This window comes from Microtus oregoni, unplaced genomic scaffold, assembly GCF_018167655.1.
Source record: "Microtus oregoni isolate MIOR12 unplaced genomic scaffold, Mior012 000092F_000, whole genome shotgun sequence".
NCBI lineage: Eukaryota > Metazoa > Chordata > Mammalia > Rodentia > Cricetidae > Microtus > Microtus oregoni.
In genome coordinates, this window is record NW_024544601.1 from 393,604 (window position 1) to 418,903 (window position 25,300).

The 25,300-nt window shown below is 44.9% G+C and overlaps 1 protein-coding gene across 8 annotated transcripts; it reads right to left on the minus strand.

Moving 5' to 3' along the window:
- Positions 1 to 8,267: 8,267 nt before the first annotated feature.
- Positions 8,268 to 21,128, minus strand: LOC121442564 (putative tRNA (cytidine(32)/guanosine(34)-2'-O)-methyltransferase). 8 transcript variants are annotated; one of them, XM_041644144.1, is made up of 14 exons: positions 21,072 to 21,128; positions 20,701 to 20,936; positions 19,188 to 19,346; positions 18,862 to 18,931; positions 18,685 to 18,775; positions 17,563 to 17,641; positions 15,755 to 15,807; positions 15,607 to 15,660; positions 15,420 to 15,522; positions 15,229 to 15,312; positions 14,142 to 14,239; positions 13,859 to 14,056; positions 13,644 to 13,685; positions 8,268 to 8,984 (listed from the first exon to the last, which is right to left on the minus strand). In XM_041644144.1, the coding sequence occupies exons 3-13, from the start codon at positions 19,306 to 19,308 to the stop codon at positions 13,653 to 13,655; spliced, it is 984 nt and encodes a 327-aa protein (XP_041500078.1). In that variant the 5' UTR covers positions 19,309 to 19,346; positions 20,701 to 20,936; positions 21,072 to 21,128; the 3' UTR covers positions 8,268 to 8,984; positions 13,644 to 13,652. The 8 variants fall into 8 exon arrangements, with proteins under 8 accessions (XP_041500078.1, XP_041500077.1, XP_041500074.1 ...); XM_041644143.1 differs by having other exon boundaries at positions 19,188 to 19,386; XM_041644140.1 differs by having other exon boundaries at positions 20,580 to 20,936.
- Positions 21,129 to 25,300: the final 4,172 nt, after the last annotated feature.

The following is a 25,300-nucleotide window of genomic DNA, read 5'->3' on the forward strand; positions in this document are numbered from 1 at the left end:
GTCTCTGGATCTCACAAGTGATTAGCAAGCCAGGCAGAGTCTCCTAGACAAAACTGCTTTCTCACAGATCTGAGCTGTGTGAGTACCTTGTGACTTAGTGTTGGTCCTCAGACCCCAGCTCTGCATGCCCAATTGCTGTAGGCCATTTGTTGTATCTTTTTATTCTACCTTTAGGAAGTTTCTCGTAGGCATCATGAACAATTGTTTTCTCTATGCTCTGAAAGGCTGGCTTCCCTACACCTCTGTCTCACACCTTAGTGGCTTACAAGCTATCCCTCCTTCTTACATTTGCCTCAGGGTTGTCTCGGAGCTCTTAGAACTGCCCAACACAAGGAGAAGGGGCTGAAGGAAGAAAGTAATGCTTTTCAGACTCTATCCTTGTTCCAAATGATAAGGTTTGAGACAAACAAAATGCTTTCAAATTTTACTCCTGTGGCTCCGCCAAAATCTAGATTCTCAGAGGAGGTGCACTCCTTGGTTTCCCTGACAATCCTCAGCTAAGTATAGTTGGAAGTAAAATTTCACATCTATCTTCCCATGTGGCCTTGGTTTCCAGGGGTACATTTCCATAGACACCAAGATCCAAGATGCCCTAGATACAGCTGAACCCATGAGCCCACCCCTCATGTGGAGATCCTAGGGGTATGTGTATCTTCATGTACACCTGATACATATATGCATACAAGCAACACACACACACACACACACACACACACACACACACACGGATATCCAGAGATAAATGTGTACAGATACTAAGGGCTAGGTTCATGTGCGTACCTGATCACTTCCATATATGCATGCATTCACATGAGGTATAGGTGTACAAACACCTAACCACAGGCCTGTGGACAAATTCACTTGTGCATACATACACACTTATGGACACTGGAGTACACATATACTCAATCTTAGGCAATGAAAATCCCTGCAGAGACATTCTCTGTCTCTTTCTGTTTCTGTCTCTCACCCATGCCTATATACAAGTTCCCAGAGATACACATGCACAGATATCCAGGTCCAAGCTTGTGTGTGCAGCTGTTCACTCACACTTGCACACACATAGGCACACAAAGGTATGCATACACATATACTAGAAACACCAGCCTTGGTCAATGGACTCCTCTAAATGCACACATAGCAATAGAAGATGATTAAAACAGTATGCATTTCTTTTCTTCATAGTTCTAGAAGATTAAAGTCCAGGATTAAGGCAGTCACAGGGTTGGCTTTAGGTTAAGGTGTCTGTAGAAGCTTCCTAAAATATATGCATATACCAAAGGAATCTAAATGGAGTCACCATATAGTGGGGAGACAATATACCAACTAGACATCTTATACCACCAAGTAAAACCTCCAGTGCCAGGAATGGTTACATCATAAGCCATTGGCTAATGGGATCTTACAGATCCTTGAAACACCATAGGTTGTTGTCAACGCTATTTTCTACCCTCCACAAGTTGATGTAAGGCCCTAGTGCTGAAGATACCACATACTTATGGTATAGAACATGGAGAAATTGAGCTGGTACTCAACTGGAAGCCTCACCCTTACTGCCTCGAGTTCATAGTGCTAGAAGGTGCTACACACACCAGTAGACAAAAGTAGTCCTCAATGGCACCTGGTTGCACACTGTGAGCTATCATATATATGTTATAATAAGATATGCCCAATAGTGCAATGGTGGCATGAATTTTAGGGGACAAACTAGCCACTTTTTTTTTTATTGGCTTTAAGGTCCACTCAGGATATGGGACTCATAATGACTACTAAAGTGACCAAGAACCTGTGATTAGACAGGTCATGGGCCACAGGGAAAAGCCTACCAGTAGTACTGTCTTAAATGAACTTAGCAATAAAACAACTCCGAATGAGGTTTAAATGACTCATCAGTCAGGAATCCTTTTCTTTTTAGGATTCAGTTTATGTTAAGAAAGGGTATCATTGTGTAACTCTGGCTAGCCTAGAAATGGTTCTGTAGACAGACCTAGTAGACCTTGATCTTACAGAGATCCACTGGCCTGTGCCTCCCAAGTGCAAAGGTTTGATGCCACCATATCAAACAAGATTTACTTTATTTTTATTTATGTGCACTATGTCAAGTGCAGGTGACCTTGGAGGCCAGAAAAAGTGTGTGTATGTAGTGAAAACTAAGACAGATGCATCAACATCTGCTTACTTACTGCTCTTGCAGATGATCTGGGTGTGGATTCCAGTACGGAGGCAGCTCAAGACCACCTGGAACTCGAGTTCTAGTTCCAGGACATCAGATGTCCTCACACTTCTTGCCTCTTGAGTGCACTCGCATATATGCGATGTTTATACACTCACACACACAGGTACATACACATACATCTTTAAAAATTCTTTAAAAAAAGGGATTGAATTTCCTGGAGCTGGTGTTGCAGGAAGGTTTGAACAGCTCAACCTAGGTCCTGGGAACTGAAGTCAGGTCTTCTGGAAGAGCTCCAGCAAGTGCTTTTAATTATTAAGCCACCTCTGAAACATCCAAGAATTCTTTATTTTATGTAAATAAAAATGTTACTAATTTGAAGGAATTTATATACGGTGAATGTCATGTACATTAAAAATAGGGTCACATGTAGTCCAGGTTGGCCACAGACTTCTGCTTCTGCATTCACTTCTAAGTGCTGAGATCACAGAGGTATGTGCCACTATGCTAAGTTTGGGCCATGCTGGAGATTGACTTGAGGCTTCATGCACGTTTGACAACATCCTATCAACCAAGCAACATCCCCAGACCTCTTGGTGATTTTGTGTTCATGTGTTTTCTGCTTATATTTTTCAGACAAGGGGGCTGGAGAGATGGCTCAGTGGTTAAGAGCATTACCTGCTCTTCCAAAGGTCCTGAGTTCAATTCCCGGCAACCACATGGTGGCTCACAACCATCTGGAATGAGGTCTAGTGCCCTCTTCTGGCTTGCAGACATACACACAGACAGAATATTGTATACATGATAAATAAATAAATATATTTTTCAGACAAGGTCTCAATGTTATGGTTTTGGTCCCTTTAAGAGACAAGCCACACCCATTCCCCTCCCCATCCGCTGAGGCAGGCTGATCTTCAGCTTCCGGCCTGAGCTCGTTCTCTTTTCCTCTCGGAGAGGCAACTTCGCTTCTGCCTCTCTCTCCACTTCTCTGCTTCTCCCCTTCTCTGTCTCTTTCTCCTCTCCTCTCTCTCTCTCTCTCCCTCTCTCTCTGTCCCCCCCCTTCACCCTTCCTCCTCCATAACCCCCTGAATAAACATTCAACCTCACCCTGCATGTCGTGTCTATCCATGTTTCTGTCTTCTGCCCGCCCGCCATGTGTCTCCCTGCCTGGAACCAGCCATTGCTCAGGGACCAGCAGCCGTCTCTGCCTGGGGCCCACTGCCTGCTGCCACATGGCCCGCCACCACTGCTCTGAGACCAGCAGCTGTCTCTGCCTGGGACTGGCTGCTCCCAGGGCCTGCTGTCTGCTGCCACATGGCCGGCCACCACTGCTCAGGCCACCACTCTGGGAACGGCAGCCATCTCCGCCTGGGACTGGCTGCTCCCAGGGCCTGCTGCCTGCCACCACATGGCCCGCTACCACCATTTGGGACCTACAGCATTTCTGCTGCCTACTGCCGCCGGGATCTTGCAGCATTTTTTAAAATGCTCACTATGTAACACAAGGTGATGAGCCTATGGTGGCATGCTTTGCTCAGCCTTGATGCAGAGGGGAGGGGCTTGGTCTTGCCTCAACTTGAAGTGCCAGAGTTGTTGACTCCTCCATGGGAGGCCTTACCTTTCTGTGGAGGAGATGGGGGTGGGGGAGCCGTGAGGGGGGGAGGGAGGGGAAACTGTAGTTAGTATGTAAAATGAATAAGAAAAAATTCAATAAACAACTATTAGTAACCCAATGCAGGAAAGAGGAAAGAGGCACCTGCAGTTTCTCTGTAGGAGGATGTAAAGTCCTTTGGTATATGCTCAGGGGTGGTACAGCTAGATTATACCATAGTTCTATTTTTAGGGTTTTGAGAAGCCTCTGATTTCCATAGTGACTGCAGCAGTTTCCGTTCCTAGCAATAGTAAAGGCTCTTTGTTCCACACTTTCTCATTAGCATTTGTTTTCTTGACTGAGATTTTGGCTAGGGTGAGATGAAATCTCAAAGTATATATTTTTTTAATTTTTATTTTTTAAGGCAAGGTCCCATGTAGCCTGGGCTGGCCTCAAACTCCAACCCTAGCTAAAGATGACCTTGAACAACTTCTCTTTTTGCCTCCACCTACCCAGCACTTCGATTATAGCCACGTATTACCATGTCTGTTTTTTTTTTTTTTTTGGTTTTTCGAGACAGGGTTTCTCTGTGGTTTTGGAGCCTGTCCTGAAACTAGCTCTTGTAGACCAGGCTGGTCTCGAACTCACAGAGATCCGCCTGCCTCTGCCTCCCGAGTGCTGGGATTAAAGGCGTGCGCCACCACTGCCCGGCTTGTTTTTTGTTTTTGACACAGAGTTTCTCTGTGTAACAGTTCTGGCTGTCCTAGTACTAGCTCTGTAGACCAGGCTGGCCCCAAATTCTGAGATCCGCCTGCCGCTGCTTCCTGAGTGCTGGGATTAAAGGCGTGCACCACCACCACCTGGCTACCAGGTCTGGTTTAAACAGATCTGAGGAGGTGAATGAACTGAGGAACTTTGTGAATGCTAGGGAAACCTACCCAAAGGAGCTACACTCCTAGCCCTTCAAAGATTACATTTTTTTATCTTTTTGTATGTGTGTGGGTGTGTTTATGCTACAAGATGCATGTGTAGGTCAGAAGCTAGCTTGCAGGAGTTGGTTCTCTCTACCTTGTGGGCCCTGGGCACTGCACTCAGGTTGTTAGTGTTACCTACTGAGCCATCTTGTCAGCTCTTGAAGTTGCATTTCTCTGATGACTAAGGATATTGAATACTTTAAAAAGTATTTATGGCATCTGGGTGTGGTGACACACTCCTCTAATTCCAGCACTTGGAAGGCAGAGGTGGTATCTCTGAGTTCAAAGCCATTCAGATCTACAGATTTTTCCGGAGAGCCAGGGTCCACAGAGAAACCCTATCTCAAAATACAAAAAGAAATTGTTGGTCATTTGAGGTCAGGCGGTGGAGGCACATGCCTTTAATCCCAGCACTTGGGAGGCAAAGTCAAATGGATTTTTAATGAGTTCAAAGCCAGCCAGTCTGGTCTACAAAGTGAGTTTCAGGACAGCCAAGGCTACAGAGAACAACCCATCCTCAAAAACAAAAAAATTGGCCATCTGTATTTCCTTTTTTCTTTTTTAATTACCTGTTTGGTTTATTTGGCCTATTTATTGATTGGCAGAGTCTTCTGGTATTTAACTTTTGCAGTTCTTTATATAGTGTAGATATTAACTCTTTATCTGAAGTATAGCTGTCAAAAATGTTCTCCTAATCTATAAAGAATGTTCATTCTGCTAATGTGGAACCCCTCCCCCCTCTTGGATGCAGAAGCCTTTTAATTTTATGTAACCCCCTTTTTGCTAACTCTTTTCTTTAAATATTTATTTTATTTTTGCCTATCTGTGTGTTTTTTTCTGTCTGCCTGTGAACCACATGCAGTACCTGGTACCTATATGGAGGTTATAAGAGAGCATCAAATCCCCTGAAGTTGGAGTTATGGACAATTTTTGGCTACCTTGCGGGTGTTGGAACTCTGAACCCAGGTCCTCTGCAAGAGCAACAAATGCTCTTAACAGCTGAGCCAGCTCTCCAGCTCCTCAATTCTTGGGCTATTTTTGTGCTGTCAGGTTCTATTCAGGTATTTCTTGCTCCGATCTCAGGGCCCACTCTCCTGGTCCTCTGGCTGACTCTATTCCTCTTGCCTTGCTGCTCACATTGCCTGGATCACTTGCTCCACACATTCCCCTCCTGCGAGTCATAGCCTGGGACAGGGGGACTTGTGAAGTCTCTCAGGTTTTTTTCCTGTGCACTGCAGAGTTTATGTTGCAATGGGTGTGGAAGTACCTGTGATCAATGCTTTTGTGTGAGCACTCTTGCTGTGCGTTCCTGGAGTCAGATTGCCTGCACGGAGGACATTCCTGTGGTCACATTAATTTGAATGAGAAGACTTATACTATATTAAATCACTGGAGTGTGAACACCTATAGACGGAGTGGGGGTGCAGGCATTCCTGGAATCTCATAGAAAGGTGTGGCTATCCTGTGGTCAGAGATTAAAGTGAATATGCACCTACAGACTTCATAAGGACACAGGATTAAGCCACAGAAAATGGTGCCATAGAGTTTAGGGACTTTGCTCCTGCCTGTTGGGCTATAGAAATCCTTGGACCACAGTCAAGGAAGACTTTCTGACACTTTAGAAAACAGGTTTCCCTCTGGGCGGTGGTGGCGCAGGCCTTTAATCCCAGCACTGGTGAGGCAGAGGCAGACGGATCTCTGAGTTTGAGCCAACCTGGTCTACAAGAGCTAGTTCCAGGACAGCCAGAGCTATAACAGAGAAACCTTGTCTCAAAAAAAAAAATAAAATAAAAATAAAACAACAACAACAAAAAGTTAACAGGTTTCCCTCCCGAAGGTAATGCTATGACAGAATTCAAGGACTCGTACATGTTAGCTAAGTGTGAAGACTCTCAACCTAAAAAGCTTGTTCTGGTAAAATTAGGCGTGGTGAAACCTGCCTTTATTGCCCCTACTTAGGAGGTAGTCAGGAGGGTCAGCATTTCAAGGCCATCCTTGGGTGTGTAGCTATAGTCCTCTTTTCTTTTTCTCCCCAAACAAACTTAGAGTGCCACCTGTCCGTTTCCCAAGTGCTGGGATCAAAGGTGTGTACCACCACTGCCCGGCATGATATCCTTTTTCAAAAAAATAAAAACGAATCGTTTGAGAAATCCATTGGAAGTCTGTGGACTCAATCATTTTTTGTATTTGTTTTTGAACCAGGGTCTCACTATGCAGCCCATGCTAGCCTCAAACTCACAAACCTCCTGCCTCAGTCTCCCATGTTCTGGGATTATAGGCATGTACTGCATTTGGCTTCAAAATATATAATATTTATTGAGCTCTACATTTTTCTCTGTTCCTCTCCTTCCTTCAATCCTCCCCCAAAGTCCCCATGCTCCCAATTTACTCAGGAGATCTTGTCTTTTTCTACTTTCTACTTCCCATGTAGATTAGATCTATGTAAGTCTCTCTTAATGTCCTCTTTGTTGTCTAAATTCTCTGGAATTGTGGTTTGTAGGCTGGCTTTCTTTGCTTTATGTTTAAAAACCACCTATGAATGAAGTACATGTGATAATTGTCTTTCTGGGTCTGGGTTACTTCACTCAAAATAATGTTTTCTAGTTCCATCCATTGGCCTGCAAAATTCAAGATGTTATTTTTTTTCTGCTCTGTAGTACTCCATTGTGTAAATGTATCACATTTTCCTTATCCATTCTTCAATTGAGAGGCATTTAGGTTGTGTCCAGGTTCTGGCTATGACAAACAAAGCTGCTATGAACATAGTTGAGCACATGTCCTTGTGGCACGATTGAGCATCCTTTGGATATATACCCAAAAGTGGTATTACTGGGTCTTGAGGAAGGTGGTTTCCTAATTTTCTGAGAAATCGCCACACTGACATCCAAAGGGGCTGTACCAGCTTGCATTCCCACCAGCAATGCAGAAGTGTTCCCTTTTCCCCACAACCTCTCCAGCATAAGTTATCATCAGTGTTTTTGATCTTGGCCATTCTTACAGGTGTAAGATGGAATCACAGAGTTGTTTTGATTTACCTTCTGATGACCAAGGATATTGAACATTTCCTTAGGTGTCTTTCAGCCGTTTTAGATTCCTCTGTTGAGAGTTCTCTGTTTAGGCCTGTATTCCAATTTTTTATTGGATTATGTGATCTTTTGGTGACCAATTTCTTGAGTTCTTTTTATATTTTGGAGATCAGACCTCTGTCTGATGTGGGGTTAGTGAAGATTTTTTTCCCATTCTGTAGGCTTACCTTTTATTTTTGAAATGGGGCCTAGCTATGTTGCCCAGGTTGACCTTGAATTTCTGGGCTTGAGTGTTCTTATTTTGGGCACCTGAGTAGGATCCAGCTAACATAATTTGTGTGTGTGTGTTATTGAAGGTGGAATCCAGGGCTTTGTGCATACTAGGAATGTACTTTCCCACTGAGCTACATCCCCAGTCCATTACAGGAACTTTTTGAAAGCATACCTGCACATGTATACAAACACATACGAATAATAATGAAAGCCGATCACACTGAAATACAGTTATCACTGTATATTTAAGTGAAATAAAACTGGGATACAGTAGCCAGGTTTCGTGGCACAGGCCTGTAATCTCAGCATTCAGGGGGCAGATGCAGGAGGATCTTGAGTCTGAAGGCAGTCTAGGCTATATGGGAAGATATTGTCTTAAAAATACCTGACCAACCAATCTGTAAAAATTGGAAGGCAGTAATGGATGGGATGTATAATTATAGGATTGATTTATAAAATCTGCTATTATCCAAAGCAGTGACAAATATGAGCAGTCTTTCAGATGCCTGTACATTGTAATATAAAAAGGAAGTGACTTGCATAGGTAGGGCTTTTACCATTGATTTGTTGCCCATGGCCACTGACCAGGAATAAAGCTGAATTTCAGGTATAGTGAAGCTGTAACATTTTCCTCCATCAAGTTGGTGGAGGTCCCTGATGTTTACCCATGGTAAGAACCCCTGCTTTGCGGGGAAATCCTGGACCTATTCAGGACACCCAGGAGAGGCTAAGAGGCATGTGCTCACAGTCTCAAGAAATTCCGCCTGCAGCTCAGCAGACTTCTTCGCCGTTTCTTTGTTATTATGGAGTTGCTGCAGAGTCCACTCGAGGCTTATCTGTTCAGGACCCATAGATGGTATCTGCAAACAAACTCATCAAGCCAGCTTCTGGTTTTCCTGGCAGGCAGCAGCTTCTGACTTGGATTAGTTCCATTTTTACTGCAAACTCTACCATAAAGGAAAATGTATTTAAAAAGGGCCACGATTAACTACAAAGTGCTATTTCATTCTCACAGCTATGAAGCGCCCCACTGTGAACAGACCATGATTAACAGGGGTGCTGCAAACACTCAAGAACCAATTTCTCTAAAAGTATTTTTTTACACTTATTTACTGTGTGTATGTGTGTGGAGACACACCATTGGTGTACACATGAAGTAACGATATGTGGAAGTCAGTTCTCTCCTTCTACCCTGTGGGTTACAAGGCTTTAACTCTGGTTGTCAGGCTTAGCCAAAAGAGCCTTTTCCTACCGAATCCTGGAACTAATTTCTTTTTTTTTCTCTGTAGCTTTGGAGCCTGCCATGGAGCAGGCTGGCCTCAAACTCACAGAGATCCACCGGCCTCTGCTTCTTGAGTGCTGGGATTAAAGGTGTGCACCACTACTGCCTGGCTTGGAACTAATTTCTTTCTTTCTTTTTTTTTTTTTTTTTGGTTTTTCGAGACAGGGTTTCTCTGTGGCTTTTGGAGCCTGTCCGCCTGTCCTGGAACTAGCTCTGTAGACCAGGCTGGTCTCGAACTCACAGAGATCCACCTGCCTCTGCCTCCCGAGTGCTGGGATTAAAGGCGTGCGCCACCATCGCCCGGCTGGAACTAATTTCTTAGCCATGTAATTGGGGCCAGGTATGGTAGTGTGCGCATCTTTAAACCTGGCAACCCAGGGTCTCATATATGCCAGGCAAGCTCTATTACTGACCTACAACCGCATATTGTTTTAGTGTTTAGCCCTGGCTATCCTGGAACTTGCTCTGTAGATCAGGCTGGCCTCAAACTCAAAGATCCACCTGCCTCTGCCTCCTGAGGATTAAAGGCCTGCACCACCACCGCCTAGCACGTTTTTCTTTTCTTTTAAAGATTTATTTATTAATTATGCATACAGTATTCTGCCTGCATGTCTGCTGCAGGCCAGAAGAGGGCACCAGATCTCATTACAGATGGCTGTGAGCCTCCATTTGTAATGGTGAATTGAACTCAGGACCTCTGGAAGAGCAGTCAGTCCTCTTAACCTCTGAGCCATCTCTCCAGCTCTGTCTGTTTTTCTTAAGACATGGTCTCACTAAGTAGTGGCCTAGTCTGGACTCTTTTTCTCATGTGCTAGGGTTAAAGGCCTGTGCCACCACACCTAGCCTGTCTCAATTTTTCTTAAAAAGGAGATTTATTGTTTTTGTGTATCACTGTTTTGCCTGCCGGCATGTATGTAAGTAACTTGCACGCATGTTTTGTAACTATGGAGGCCAGAGGAAGGCCCCTGGAACTGGAGTTCCAGATGGTTGTTAGCTGCCATGTGGGTGCTGGGAACTGAGTCCACTGAATGGGCAATATGTGTTCCTAACCACTGACCCATTTCTCTAATCCCTGTGTTTCAATAATAAAAAAACCTTAAGAGGGCTGGAGAGATGGTTCAGTGGTTAAGAGCATTGCCTGCTCTTCCAAAGGTCCTGAGTTCAATTTCCAGCAACCGCATGGTGGCTCACAACCATCTGTAATGAGATCTGGCGCCCTCTTCTGGCCTTCAGGCATACACACAGACAGAATATTGTATACATAATAAATATTTTTTTAAAAAAAACCTTAAGATACTTCAAATTTGTTTTGTTGTTTGTTTTTTGAGACAGGGTTTCTCTGTGTATCCCTGGCTGTTCTGGAACTCACTCTATAGACCAGGCTGGCCTCAAACTTAGAGATCTGCCTGCCACTGCCTCCCAAGACCTGGGATTAAAAATCGTGCACCACCACCGCCTGGCTATTTTTATTTTTTGGTTTTCTCAGACAGGGTCCTCTACATAGCCCTGACTGTCCTGGAACTAGACCAGGCTGGTCTGAAGTTTACAATCTGCCTGTCTCTGCCTCCCAAGTGCCCGGCTAGAAAGATAGTTTTAAAAATCGCAAACAGGGGGCTGGAGAGATGGCTCAGAGGTTAAGAGCACTGACTGCTCTTCCTGAGGTCCTGAGTTCAATTCCCAGCAACCACATGGTGGCTCACAACCATCTGTAATGAGATCTAGTGCCCCCTTCTGGCAAGTAGGCATATATGCAGACAGAACACTATATACATAATAAATAAAAATAAAAAAATGTTTAAAAAAAATAAAAATCGCAAACAGGGGCTGGAGAGATGGCTCAGAGGTTAAGAGCACTGGCTCCTCTTTCAGAGGATCTGGGTTTAAATTCCAGCATCCATATGGCAGCTCACAACTGTCTGTAAATCCAGTCCCAGGGGCTCGGATACCTTCACACCAACGCATATGAAATAAAGTTAAATAAACGATTTAAAAATAAATAAATAAAAATTGTAAATACCCATGTCTACATTCCCCAAATTTCTTCATTCTGGTTCACCTTTTCCTACCTTTCATAGCCTATATTACCTTTGCATGTGCAGTCATGCATTTTAATGGAAAGGTGCCATTGTGGGAAACACCTTGGGTGTGTTTGTCATTGCGTAAATATTAGAGGAGTGTATTTCAACACAACAGTCACTAGATGGTATCTTATGAGACCATTGTTTCTACGGTCTGCCTTTGAATAAACTGTTATTTTGTAGCAAATTGTAAACATAGTCGAATACAAGCTACAAAGTATAAATTCACTCTTTGTTTCCTGCTTTATCTTTAAACCTAGAATGCCTGAAGTATGCATTCAATATTTACCACCTCCTCAACATGTAGCATGCAAAATGCTTAAAGCTCTTCTAAGCATAAAGCAGATCTCAGGAAATATCCATTTACTGAGAAAAAAAAAAAACTTTTTTTTTTTTTAAACAAATTCTCTGCAGGTAGGAAGCTGGAGAGATGGTTCGGTAGAAGCTCTTTCAGAGGCCCAGCACCCACATGGTGGCTAACTAGCACCTGTAAGTCCAGTTCCAGGATACTTGATACCATCTTCTGGCCATCTCTATAGCTCCAGCTTTGTTTTTATTTAAGAGAGGGTCTCATATAGCCCAGGCTGTCCTCACACTTGCTATATGGATGACCTTGTCCTTCTGAACTTCTTTGGTGGTCTGAGTGAGAATGGCCCCCAGGGGCTCATAGATTTGATTGCCTGGTGCCCAGCTGGTGGAACTGTCTAGGGAGAGATAAAGAGGTACAGTCTTATTGGGCCGCTGGGGACAGGCTTTCTGGATTCAAAAGCCCAGGCTCTCCCCAGGGACCTCTCTTGCTCTCTCCATCCATGGTCTGTATCTCTCAATTCCTGTTCCAGAGCCATGCCTGCCTGCTTGTGGCTATGCTCCCTGCCGTGACGGTGATGGATTCATCCAAAGAAATGATAAACCCCCAATGAACACTTTCTTCTAGAAGTTGCCTTGGTCATGGTATGGTGCCTTATCACAGCAATTGAAAAGTAACTTACGACAACCTCCTACCACAGAATTACATGTATGGGCCACCACATCAAGGTTCGGCGGTCCTGGGGATAAAACCCAGAGCCTTGTGCAGTCTACCAACTCAAGTACACCCCAGCCCCTAATATGGTTTTGTTGTTTCCCTGGCAGTACCGAAGATAGAATCTTTTAACCCTTTAAAGATTTATTTTTATTTTATGTGTATAAATATTTTGTTTGCAAGTATGCTCAATGAATAAAACAGTAAAAAAAATTTAAGTCAAAATTTACTGAAGTCTTTCACCTTTTGAGACAAGTTTTTATGTAGCTCAGGCTGGTTTCAAACCTGCTATGTATCTGAGGATGTTCTGATTCTTGTCTTGTAGCTTCTGAGTGTTAGGAATATAGGCACTACATGCTTGTTTTTGATGTTTTTAGCGACAGGGTTTCTCTGTAAAAAAGCCCTGGCTGTCTCAGAACTCACTCTATAGACCAGAGGCTGGCCTTGAACTCACAGAGATCCACCTACCACTCACTGCCTCTCCAGTGCTGGGATTAAAGGTGTGCATAACCATGCCCGGCCTGCCTGGTTTTTCATATGGTGCTGGAGATTGAACCTAGGGCTTTGCATATTCTGAGCAAGCACTCTACACACTGAGCTATATCTCCAAACCACTGAAAGATTTTTCTTTTTTTAAAGACAGGGTCTTATTATGTATCCTTGGCTATCCTAGAACTGTTCAGACCACGTTAGCCTCAAACCTGTAGAGACTTGCCTGCTTCCCCTCCACCCCGCAAAGGGCTGGGATTAAAGATAAGTGCCACCATACCCAACTATTTTTATTATTTTTAATTGCATGCATGTCCATGTCCTGGCATGTGCTTGTGAATGTAGGTGCCCAGGGAGGCCAGATCTGTCCAATCCCATGGAGGCGGAGCCACAGGCAGTTGTGAGCTGCCAGACATGAGTGCTGGGAACCAAATTTGGATCCTATGCAAGTGCAGTACCTAATCTTTTTTTTTTTAATTTTTTTTAAAGATTATTTATTATGTATATAGTATTCTGTCTGCATGTATGCCTGTAGGCCAGAAGAAGGTACCAGATCTCATTATGGATGGTTGTTAGCTATCATTTGGTTGCTGGGAAATTGAACTCAGGACCTCTGGAAGAACAGCTAGTGCTCTTAACCTCTGAGCCATCTCTCCAGCCCTACCTACTCTTAACCATTCGGCTTTTTCCTAAAGGTGCCCTTTATTTGAACTTTAGAAAAAAAAGGCAAATTTACCTTAAATTGTTAAGGTGAACTATTCATTTCATCGTCTTCCACCTGCCAAAGAAAAAGAAAAGGGACTTGGTTATTTGGTTACATTTTCCATTTGTCAGTGGGCTGACCTACTGATTCCTGTAATTGTTGCAAGCAGGAAAGAACCAAGTTGAATCAGGATAGAAACAGGCATATTGGGAAGGGGTCATGGTGGGCTGAGAAGTGAATATCCATACCTTGGGGGACAGCAGGGTATGACCCTGAGGGACAGTCAGAGGCTGGGGCAAGTTGTCTACTTTGTTAATGGAGCATTCTTTGGGGAGCAATTCCTTGGCCAGCTGCCCATTCTTCTTCAACCTGCAGGCCTCCTGGTATGGGGGTGCGATGGGGGGTTGTGTGGGCGGAGTATATTTGTACTCAGAGCCATCTTCTAGCTGTGGGACACAAGAGGCAGGGAGATGATGAGGGGCTGAGACTCCCAGTCTCCCTGACCCCACATCCTGATGATTGGATACTCACATCCAGAGGGTAACTGCGATCCGAATCGTAGGCGCTGAGGTCCCCACAGGCCACAAAGGGTACAATAAAACGGGCAGGACCTTCCAGCTGGTTGAAATCTAAGTCATAGAAAGAGGCGGAGTGAAGACTGAGGGCAAGGCCAGTTAGGACGTAGGGTACAAGAACATTAAGTTCCTTCCCACTAACTGGTCCATCTTCAACTAGTCTTTTAGTGTGGATCACCTTCATAGGGGGCTTGTCTGATCACTGATTCTATTTTTTTTTATTTTTTGTTTTCCGAGACAGGGTTTCTCTGTAGCTTTGGAGCCTGTCCTGGAACTAGCTCTGTAGACCAGGCTGGTCTCGAACTCAAGGAGATCCGCCTGCCTCTGCCTCCCAAGTGCTGGGATTAAAGGCGTGCACCACCATCGCCCAGCTTTATCACTGATTCTAAATGTCAGCCCCTATCTTGCTTTGCACTGCACTATGCCCACCTAGCAAACACTTTAACCAGCACATTCTATCAGAACCTTGTCTCACTCAACTGGGATCTGCCTTTGCCCACCAGGGGCAAAGGTACAGACCTACACAGGGAACATGTTTAACACATGTGAGGTTTCCACCCGAGGGCAATGACTGGGGGTTTTCCTAAGATAGACAGGTAGAATCTTCCCTGAGTGAATGCTTAGGAGTTTGCCGCAACAGAATTTCCACCAGGACCAAGAGCTACCATTGGAGGACTATCTGAACCAAAGCTCCCATTAATACAAAATACCCATCAGGGGGTGGAACAGCCATCAGGGTGGGAGGCTGAGGGCCCTCAAGAGACACGTGGTGCGCCGGGAGGTGGTGGCGCACGCCTTTAATCCCAGCACTCGGGAGGCAGACGCAGGTGGATCTCTGTGAGTTCGAGGCCAGCCTGGTCTACAAGAGCTAGTTACAGGACAGGAACCAAAAGCTACAGAGAAACCCTGTCTCGAAAAATCCAGAAAAAAAAAAACAAAAACAAATAAATAAATAGAAAAAAATTAAAAAAAAAAAAAGAGACATGTGGTGCATGTGGCTGGTGCAGTTTCCCCAGGCATGGGCCACCAGCTCTCGTTCTCACCGTATGAGTGGTCCAGCAGGGGTCTGGTCAGGTCTGGAATGAAGCCCTCAGGAGGGTCATAACCCTGACAAACAGCAAAGGCCTCTGTGGGGGAGAACCTAGAATGAGCGGGTGACTCTGTCACCTCAATCTTGTGTGGACACATGCCCAGTCACCCCCTTGCCTATCAGGGGGTGACATGCTACACTGACCAATGCTGGAGTTCCGGCTGCTCTTCGGCTTGGCACAGAGCACGCTGGAGAAGAAGATGTGCAGCTGGCTATAGAGCAGTGTTACATCTCGGCCCCGGAATATCTGTAGGGTGTAGAAGGCAAGATGGAGAGGTAAGGGTGCCCCCCAGACCTTTCTCAACACTCCCCCAAGCTCCCCAAGGCTCACCTTGGCTACAAAGCAGCCCCCTAGCTTCAAGACATGTGTAGCAATGTTGAGAGCCTGTGGGAAGGACAGATGGGTACGGTGGTGGTTGAGGCAGAGGCAGCCAAGAAAGGGCTAAAGGAGAGCAGGGGCAGTCACCAGCATTACTCACCGCTAGCAGAAGCTGAGCCTGCATATACTCGTCGACATCATGGAGGCCAGTGACTGTAGCAAGAAGAACAACATTAGGGGACCCTCTGATTTGACGGATCTTCTTGTACCAGAGATTAGAAAACTAAAAGCATTTTCTTCCAGGCCTTCTCAAAGCTAAGGTTCTAGAAACAAGAGTATTGCCTTCCAAATGGATTTGAACTCTGACCCCTAGCACCTGGGAAGTCATTTTAATTCTGGAAACTACTTGTCCCACAAGTAACACTAGCATTTCTACTGATAACCCAGCTGGCTCCTCTGAGCTTTGTTTATAGACCAGCCCCATGGGCTCAACAAGTCCAAAGCCTACTCCTTCTCTATCAGCTCCTCTGTGTATTCAGCTCATCCGACCCTTCCAGTAATTCATGGCAAAAACCTTAGCCCCTCTGACCAACTCTGGCGCCTGTCAGAGAACCAGCCAGTTGATTTCAAAATGTGACCTCTCTTCGCCTGTCTACTGGAGTCATCACTGTTATCAGTCACGCCTTTGCACTTGCGCAGTGGCGCTCTCTCTCTCTCTCTCTCTCTCTCTCTCTCTCTCTCTCTCTCTCTCTCTCTCTCTCTCTCTCGTCCTGGGGTCCCTGCTTTCACCTCTGACCCTCACACAGTTCAAGCAGCCTGAGGGATACAATTGCAATCCCAGTCAGACAGACTTCCTTGGTCTACAACCCTCAGGGGTTTCTCCAAGTTCTCAGTATCAAGAGTAATACTGTAACTGATGGCCCATCAGCACAGTCTCTATCAACTCTCTTTGCTCAAGTATATGAAGCCTTTCTTTTTTTTTTCTTTTTTTTTCCAGACAGGGTTTCTCTGTAGCTTTGGAGCTTGTCCTGGAACTAGCTCTTGTAGACCAGGCTGGCCTCAAACTCACAGAGATCCGCCTGCTTCTGCCTCCCGAGTGCTGAGATTAAAGGCTTGCGCCACCACAGCCCTGCTGAAACCTTTCTGGTTTACTTAAAATCCCAACAGGTAGTTTTTGCTTCCTTGGCCCGTTTCAGTAACTTTGCTATAGTATTTATTACCATCTTTAGTTTATTTAATTATCTTTGTATTAAAAAGTTATAAATTGCTACTAGTTTTGCATATTTTTAAAACTTTATTTTTTAAAAAAATTATGTGTGTTTGTGCTTGTGTATTGTCACATTTGTGTGCCCATGGAGGCCAGAAGAGGGTGTCAGATACCCTGGAGCTGAAGCAAGCACTCTTGACCACTAAGTCAGCTCCCCACCCTCTTATTTTTATTTTTTGAGACAGGTTTTTTAGTCTAGGTTGACCTTGAACTCTAGTGACCTTTCTGCCTCAGTTTCCCAAGAGCTAGAATTACAGGTATTGAGTTGCCAGCTCAACAGTTTCTTTTCTATGTATTCCCACTAAAACATTGACTTCACAAGGCCAGAGGTTAGTGGAACTTATTTATGCACACTTTTCTAACACAACATGTGCTCAGAAAACGTTCTGAATAGATAGCCGCCTTATAAAAAAGAATATAGGATTGGACAGGCAGTCATATGAAAAGAGAGAAGGATGGACACAACCCACAAAGCTGAAGGGCAGGAGGTATACCTGAGCGGCAGAACACGTGCCTAGCGTAGTTGGGGACCCCGCCATCGCTAGCACCATGAAAGGTGGTGAAAAGAAAGATGGAGAATGAAAGCAGGGATCAGAGGTAGGGAGAAATTGCCAGAAAGGAGGAAATGCTGAGAATAGAGGGGAAAAGAGGGAGAAAAAAACTGACCTGGGAGATAGAGGTCACCCCCGCACCCCATTTACCATCAGGAGCCCCGTCACACACTACTAGGTCAGCAGGGCAACCCTCAAAGTGCTGGATGATCTCCTTGGCAGTGGAAAGCTATGGAGAAAGGGAGATGAGTGGTCTCAGTGCCCTTTGACTGCCCTCACCTTCAAATCCCACCCACCCACAGCCCTAGCCTTAAAGCCTCTGGGACAGCCATGAACAAATCCTCAGCATCTTTTGGTGTCTCTGCAATACGATCTACTGGCTGTTTGCTGTTAATTTGTCTTTCTCAGTTTCTGTCTTGGATATGGGGCTAGAGTCCAGTATGCTTTGCTCGTGTTACACAAGTGCTATAGCGCTAAGCTACATCTCCTGTCCCTCTCCTCTTGCTTTTAAATTAAAAAAAAATTAATGGGCTGGTGAAATGGCTTAGCAGGTGAAGGTGCTCACTGCCAGGCCTGGTGATCCAGAGTTCCATCCCTGGAGGAAGAAAGAACTGACTCCTCCTGCCCTCTGACCTCTAGATGCACACCATAGCACACAAGCACCCCCACACATACACGCAACATTTTCCTCTCCCTTTCTTTTCCTTTCTAAATATATATAGGTGTTTTGCCTATATGTATTGTTTGTGTCACATGTATGCCTGGTGCCAGGGAGGTCAGACGACGGCATCACAATCCCTGGAACTAGAGTTCCAGGCAGTTGTGAGTCATTCTGTAGGTGCTTGGAATTGAAACTGGGCCCTTTGCAAGAGCAACCGGGACTCTTGACTGCTGAACCATCACTCCAGCCCCTAAAGTATTTTTAAAACTGCATCTATTTAGTCATTTACTGTGTGTGTGCTTAAGTACATGTGCACTGCCTGCACATGGAGGTCAGAGGACAATTTTCAGGACTTAACTCGGTCAACTGGCTTGTCGGCAAGCACCCTTACTTGCTGAAGCCACCTTACAGTCCTCTCTTTTGAATTTGGAGCTACAGTCTCATTATGTAAGGTAGCCTAGCTTTGTATTTATTACAGGCTCAGCCTTTTAATTCTGAGGATTACATATTACTTTCACTGTTTTTATTGCCTTGTTTCTCTTCCACTTCCCATAGCCCCCAAGTAGAGCCTTCTCTCAGGATAACCCCGATGTTCTCAGTCACTAACTCACCTGTGTGATGTCCCCCTGTATCTGGATCACGCCTGGAAGTGGAGCCATAGCCTGCAAGTCCACAGCCACCACCTGACCAGAACTCTGGCCCCTGTGGACAGCACAGTCCATGTCAGCACACCCGTTCCTCCCAGCCCTTCCTCCCACCGGTTCACCCTCCTAGACCTCTCTACTCACCCAATCTTTTGGCTCAGCACCTGGCTCCAGCTGCCTGGGGCTGCACACAGGTCAACTGCTCGCTTCACGCCTGTGCACACACAGTGAAAACACACTTTGTCAGCTGCATAGACCTTTCTAAACAGGAGGACCCTGCAGGATTCACCTCTCTCCCCTGGAGTGAACCTATGAATTGCTCTTGGGCCATATCCTGTAAGGGTTGTGGCTTCATCTTCTTCCCTGTTTCTCTGCCCCAGATAACCTCGAAGTTAGCCCACCCACTGCAGTGAGCTCTACAGAAGTGGCCTTCTCTTCACTCCCAGGTCACTTGGCCACCAAATAAGCACCTTGGAAGAGATTGAATTCCTCATCCAGTTGAAGCAGCTTGAAGGCACTCCGGGCCCGCCAGCCATTCTCCTTGGCCAGGCGATAGTAGACATCCCGTTTATCCTTTGATGTGCGTCCCATCTCACTCTGCTGGGAGGCAGTGAGCTGATGCTGCTATCCTGTATGGATAAACAGGGTAGGGAGTAGGACACCACCTACCTGCACAGGGCAGAGAAAACAAAGTATAGCTAATTGAGTTCATGTGACCCATAAGACAGTCCATTTCAACACATGGAGACCGAAGCCCTGCCAGGGCTCTGAGTCCCTTATCATGAACTCTCAGGCCCCTTTGCTCATCACATAGGCTCCCATCACTGTGGGCACCACAGACCCCGCTGTTAATGACCTTACTACTGACCCTGCCCACCTCCAGCTACCCTCACTATCCCAGTCATCTCTCTCTCAATTTCTCTGCCCATTTCGTCACTACTAATACCCAACCATCTCTCTAGCTTTCCCGTGTCTCTAGATTCACAGACCCTTACTGCCCCCATTAATCCCATGCCTGTCACACCTAATACCCTGATACAACCTTATTCTGTCTCTCACAGCCTAATCTTTCTCTCCACTCTGCAGTCCATCAATCCCTTAAAAGACTAGGCCTCCAGCCATTAATTACGTACTACCTCCTTAATCTCCACTAATGCCTAGAGGATCATGACCTGTTGATCCCCATTCTGTCAATTTACCAGCTCTGTTAACTCCGTTAACCTCCAACCAACCTCTCACAGATCACACCAGTGGCCTTCAGTATCCTTTTCATCAAAACACACAATACCCTGGACTGGATGCTCACACAGCTTCTGTTTCTTCTTTCCTCGCTTCCCTTACGAGTGCTTTTCTCCCCCTGCCCACTCATCTGTTATCCTCTCCGGAACCTCGCCATTATTGATTACTATGAAAACTGCTGAATATCTAGGACTCCCAGAGAACATACTCTTATTAGCAATTCCTTCATTTTCAGCCAGTGAGCGCACTTTGTTAGGTCTCCATGAGCGACGGAACTGAAATATTACTAGCTTTCGTTAACTTTCTGGCGGACACAGCGCCACGCGCCTAATACCTTAAAGGCTCATCTTCTATTAACAGCCCCAAGTTCATCTTCATGACCTCAAAGACCATCACCCTCTCAGGATCACCAGATACCCCTCGAGGTGGTCCGGCGGATACCAGATCAGCTGTGTAGCGACATGCGGCACCCTTTCGAGTTCACGCAGCATTCTAATTTTCTGCTTCCCGAGGCTTGACTGAACTATGCAGCTGCAACACCGAGAATGAACCCCCTCCATACCGACAGCGCAGGCATGCCTACAGTCTTGGTCCCAGTTTGTCCTAAGTGTCCCAGGACCTACCTTAGCTCTTGGATAGGGAGGGAAGCTGGATCACCCGCCTCAAGAAGAGTGTGCAAACCGGTGAAAAGAGGTAGGGCTCCAGTTGGTGTTCGCAGTTGACCCGAAGGCCTGTAGCACATACCTAGAGGTTGTTACAACGTGGCAAACTTTTCATTGTTAAATAGTTAACTTCCACCGAGGTCCAGACCAGAGCAGAGCAGAACCTATGACGTTAGTCTCGTCATCTTTTGTCGACATATCCGGGTCACAGGAACTGCGATTCCCAGGATGCAACTGACATTGCTTAGCCAATGCTGTTGCAAGGCTCGTGAGCCGGCTCTACGTTCTTTGTTTCAAGGCCAAGGTCGTGTAACTGCGCTGAGGAGGGAGAGGCAACGTGATCGCGAGTTCTCGGCCAATCTGGGCTATATGGAGAGACCCATGGGAAACCCCCACCCCGCTCCACGCACTTGCACAAAAAAAAGCAAGAAATAAGAGGCTAAAATAACTTACGTAGCCGCCTCTTTTATACACCCTGGCGGTCGTTGAGCCTATGTACTACATTTCCCAAAGTTCAGCGACGTGGCCACGCCCACTTTTCTTAAGTCTGGCGGGAAGGGAAATTACGCAAGGGGGTGGTGCGTGACCACGCGGAGGAGGAAAGCACGTAGTGAAAGTACGCTAACAGAGAAGCTACTGCGTGCTATTTTGAATGGTATTTTTCCGGGTTGATTGCGGTGCTTTTAATTTTGCCATCTCAGAACTTTGGTTTCCCCATTTGAAAAATGGAGATCATCACCAACAAAGAGTTCACGGTGTTAATAGGGTTAGAAAGATGTACGTCCTTTTCGTAATTATACGTTTTCCCCAAATATTTTTGGAAACATTTTAACCCCTACGCTCCAGTAAAAAGGATATCTATAAATTTGTGAGGCAGCACACTCGGGAGAGGCTCTTTCTGCCAAATCTGACCACTTGAATTTAATTCAGCGGGCCCACACCCCCACATGCACCTTGTGGCACGTGCCCCCTCCCCAAATAAATGAACAAATTAATAAATGTACGAGTGATTAAAATTTAAAGCATATATGTATGTGTATATGTTCGTGTGTTCGCGCTTGTGCGCACACGCGCGAGCGCGCTCATATATCATGACCTAGTGCAAAAAAAAAATAAATGAAACAGTTATTTACCGTGTATTAGGCATTAAGTGCTGTCCGTGGCGTGCTGGTAAATGGTTAACTGGCTTTTGGCAGGGTAAGGGGTTGGATCTGTTTGTAGCATTTGTTAGTTTCCATGGTTTACATATCATCTATCATCCGGTCAGATTTTAGGTCACCCGTGTGTAGTCTGAACACAGGTGCAGGCGCACACCATTAGTGTTTACTGGACCATACAATAATAGGAGAAATGGCTTCAGGAGCACAGAAAAGGAATGAAATGAAGTGTGAGAATTAAGAAATGATAGATTTTAAATATCTATTACCTTTAAAAATCCAATCCACTTAATTGTTAAGTTCACAGTATTATATTTCCTTTTCTGTCTTTCCTTGTCTTTTTCTTTCTCTCTTTTCTCCATGGTTTCAATGTAGGTCAAAGCTGGCCTCAACCCCATGAATCACTTCCCACCTTGCTTTTTTTTTTTTTTGGTTTTTCGAGACAGGGTTTCTCTGTGGTTTTGGAGCCTGTCCTGGAACTAGCTCTGTAGACCAGGCTGGTCTCGAACTCACAGAGATCCACCTGCCTCTGCCTCCCAAGTGCTGGGATTAAAGGTGTGCGCCGCCACCACCACCACTCGGCATACTCGGCACACTTCCCACCTTTCAAGTGCTGACATTTCAGGCGCCCCACAACATGCACCGTTCAGCATTTATTTTTTTTTCTTTAAGACAGGGTCTCACTAGGTAGTGCTGGCTGTTCTAGAACTCACTACGTACACCAGGCTGGCCTCAAATTCACAGAGATCGACCTGCCTGTGCGCCCTCCGAGTGCTGAGGTTTACCAGTATTTCATTGTTTTTTTGAGACAGGGTTTCTCTGTAGCTTTGGGGCCTGTCCTGGAACTAGCTCTTGTAGACCAGGCTGGCCTTGTACTCACAGAGATCCACCTGTCTCTGCCTCCCTGGGATTAAAGGTGTGCACCACCACTGCCCGGTTAGTATTTTATTTTATTTTATTTTTGTTCTTTTTGGTTTTTTGAGACAGGGTTTCTCTGTGGCTTTGGAGCCTGTCCTGGAATTAGCTCTGTAGACCAGGCTGGTCTTGAACTCACAGAGATCTGCCTGCCTCTGCCTCCCGAGTGCTGGGATTAAAGGCGTGGGCCACCATCGCCCGGCCTAGTATTTTATTTTTTAAAGATTATTTTTATTTTATTTTATGTGTATGAGTGTTTATCTGCTTGAAAACATACATGCCTGCTGCTCAAGGAGGTCAGAAGGTATCAGATCCTAGAAGTAGAGTTATGGATGGTTGTGAGCTATCATGTGAGTGCTGGGAACTGAACCGGGTCTTCTGCAAGTGCAACAAGTCTTCTTAACCACGGAGCCATCTGCCTAGCCCCAGTGTTTCATTTTTAACAATAGTTATTTAAAAATCAGTTTACAAAAATCCCTGAAAATTGAACTAACCTGCTTGTGAAAGCCTATAAAGTTGTTTCCAGTGCACTGCTGAAGTCTTGTAATGTTATTTTTAGATTTGATTTTATGTGTGTGCATGTTTTGCCTGCATTTATGTATGTGAATCACTTGTGTGCCTGGTAACTTCTGAGGCCAGAAGAGGGCATTGGATCCTCTGGGACTGGAGTTACAGATGATTGTGAGCTACCTTGTGGATACAGGGAATCAATCCTGGTTCCTCTGGAAGAGCAAAAAGTGTCCTTAACAGCTGTGCCATCTCTCCAGCCTCCTGAATTATTTTTTCCCTCACTCAACTTAATCCTTACAACATAGGAGCTGATTGTCCTTAACTTACAAAGAAGAAACTGAGGCAAGGAAAGGATACATGTGACCTATTAATTTAACATAAATCTATAAAATTATATAGAAATACAGTCATGTATAATTTTATATTACATAGTAGTAAACAAACAGTAAAAATAGGTTACATGTAAATAAAAATATATGCTAGTATATACTTTATATATATTTTTAATTTTATTTTTATTTATTTATTTATTTTCTTATTTATTTATTATGTATACAATGTTCTGTCTGTGTGTATGCCTGCTGGCCAGAAGAGGGCACCAGACCTCATTACAGATGGTTGTGAGCCACCATATGCTTACTGGGAATTGAACTCAGGACCTTTGGAAGAGCAGGCACTGCTCTTAACCCCTGAGCCATCTCTCCAGCCCCTACTTTATATATTTTTATCATGCATAAAACCTAGGTATTATCCTATACATATAACATACAATATATATGGTAATACAAATATGGCAGCATGCCCCTGTACCTTTAGTAAAGTAACTACATTAAATACAGATGTACTATTCAATAAACAGATACAGAATGTTCTATTTTATTTTTGAGACAGGGTCTTGTTATACAACCCAGGCTGTCCTTGAGCCTTAGTCCTCTCTCTGCCTTACTCTCCCAAGTGTGGAGCTAACTAGTGTGACAGACCAAATATATGATGTTTTGTCAAGTGCTGATAAAGTAGGGAAGGATTAAGTTACCTTTTTTTTTCCTTTTGAGATGAGATCGTAAGAGGTTGCCCTTGTCCATTTTTTTCTGCCTCAACCTTCAGAGTAAGCTTGGACTGTAGTTTGTACCATGGTAGTTTGTACCATGGTAGTTTGTATATGGTACAAATTCTGCTGTTATTTAGAAAGTCAACTGCAGGATAAGTCTTCTCTTTTCTTTCTTTCTTTCTTTCTTTCTTTCTTTCTTTCTTTCTTTCTTTCTTTCCTTCTCTCTTTCTTTTTCTTTTTCTTTTTTTTTTTTTTGGTTTTTCGAGACAGGGTTTCTCTGTGGTTTTGGAGCCTCTCCTGGAACTAGCACTTGTAGACCAGGCTGGTCTCGAACTCACAGAGATCCGCCTGCCTCTGCCTCCCGAGTGCTGGGATTAAAGGCGTGCGCCACCACCGCCCGGCTCTTTCTTTCTTTCTTTCTTTCTTTCTTTCTTTCTTTCTTTCTTTCTTTCTTTCTTTCTTTCTTTCCTTCCTTCCTTCCTTCCTTCCTTCCTTCCTTCCTTCCTTCCTTCCTTCCTTCCTTCCTTCCTTTCTTTCTTTCTTTCTTTCTTTCTTTCTTTCTTTCTTTCTTTCTTTCTTTCTTTCTTTCTTTCTTTTCTTGAGACAGGGTTTTTCTGTATAGTTTTGGAACCTGCCCTGGCACTGCCGCTGTAGTCCAACCAGGCTGGCCTCGAACTCACAGAGATCCACCTACCTCTACCTCCCATGTGCTAAGATTAAAGGCGGCATGCACCACCAACCGCAAGGTTGGGGTAAAGCTTCTCTGAGAAGTGACTCAGGAGCTAACACCTGCAGAAGAATGCCCTGGGAATATTGGGAGAAAGTGCTTGGCAGGAAGAATGAATACTAAATACAAACAGGTGAGTGGGAAGGAGTTTGGTGAGTACTCAGAGACCTGAAAGATGGACTCTTCATGCGTTTCAAATGTGAGTTTCATCAGGTGGAGGCTCCTATTGTGATGTTCTCTGCTGCCTCTCACTTCCTAGAACAAGACTTGCTCACAGCTGTTTATTAAACCATATTCTTTTTTTTTTTTTTTGCCCAGGTGGGTT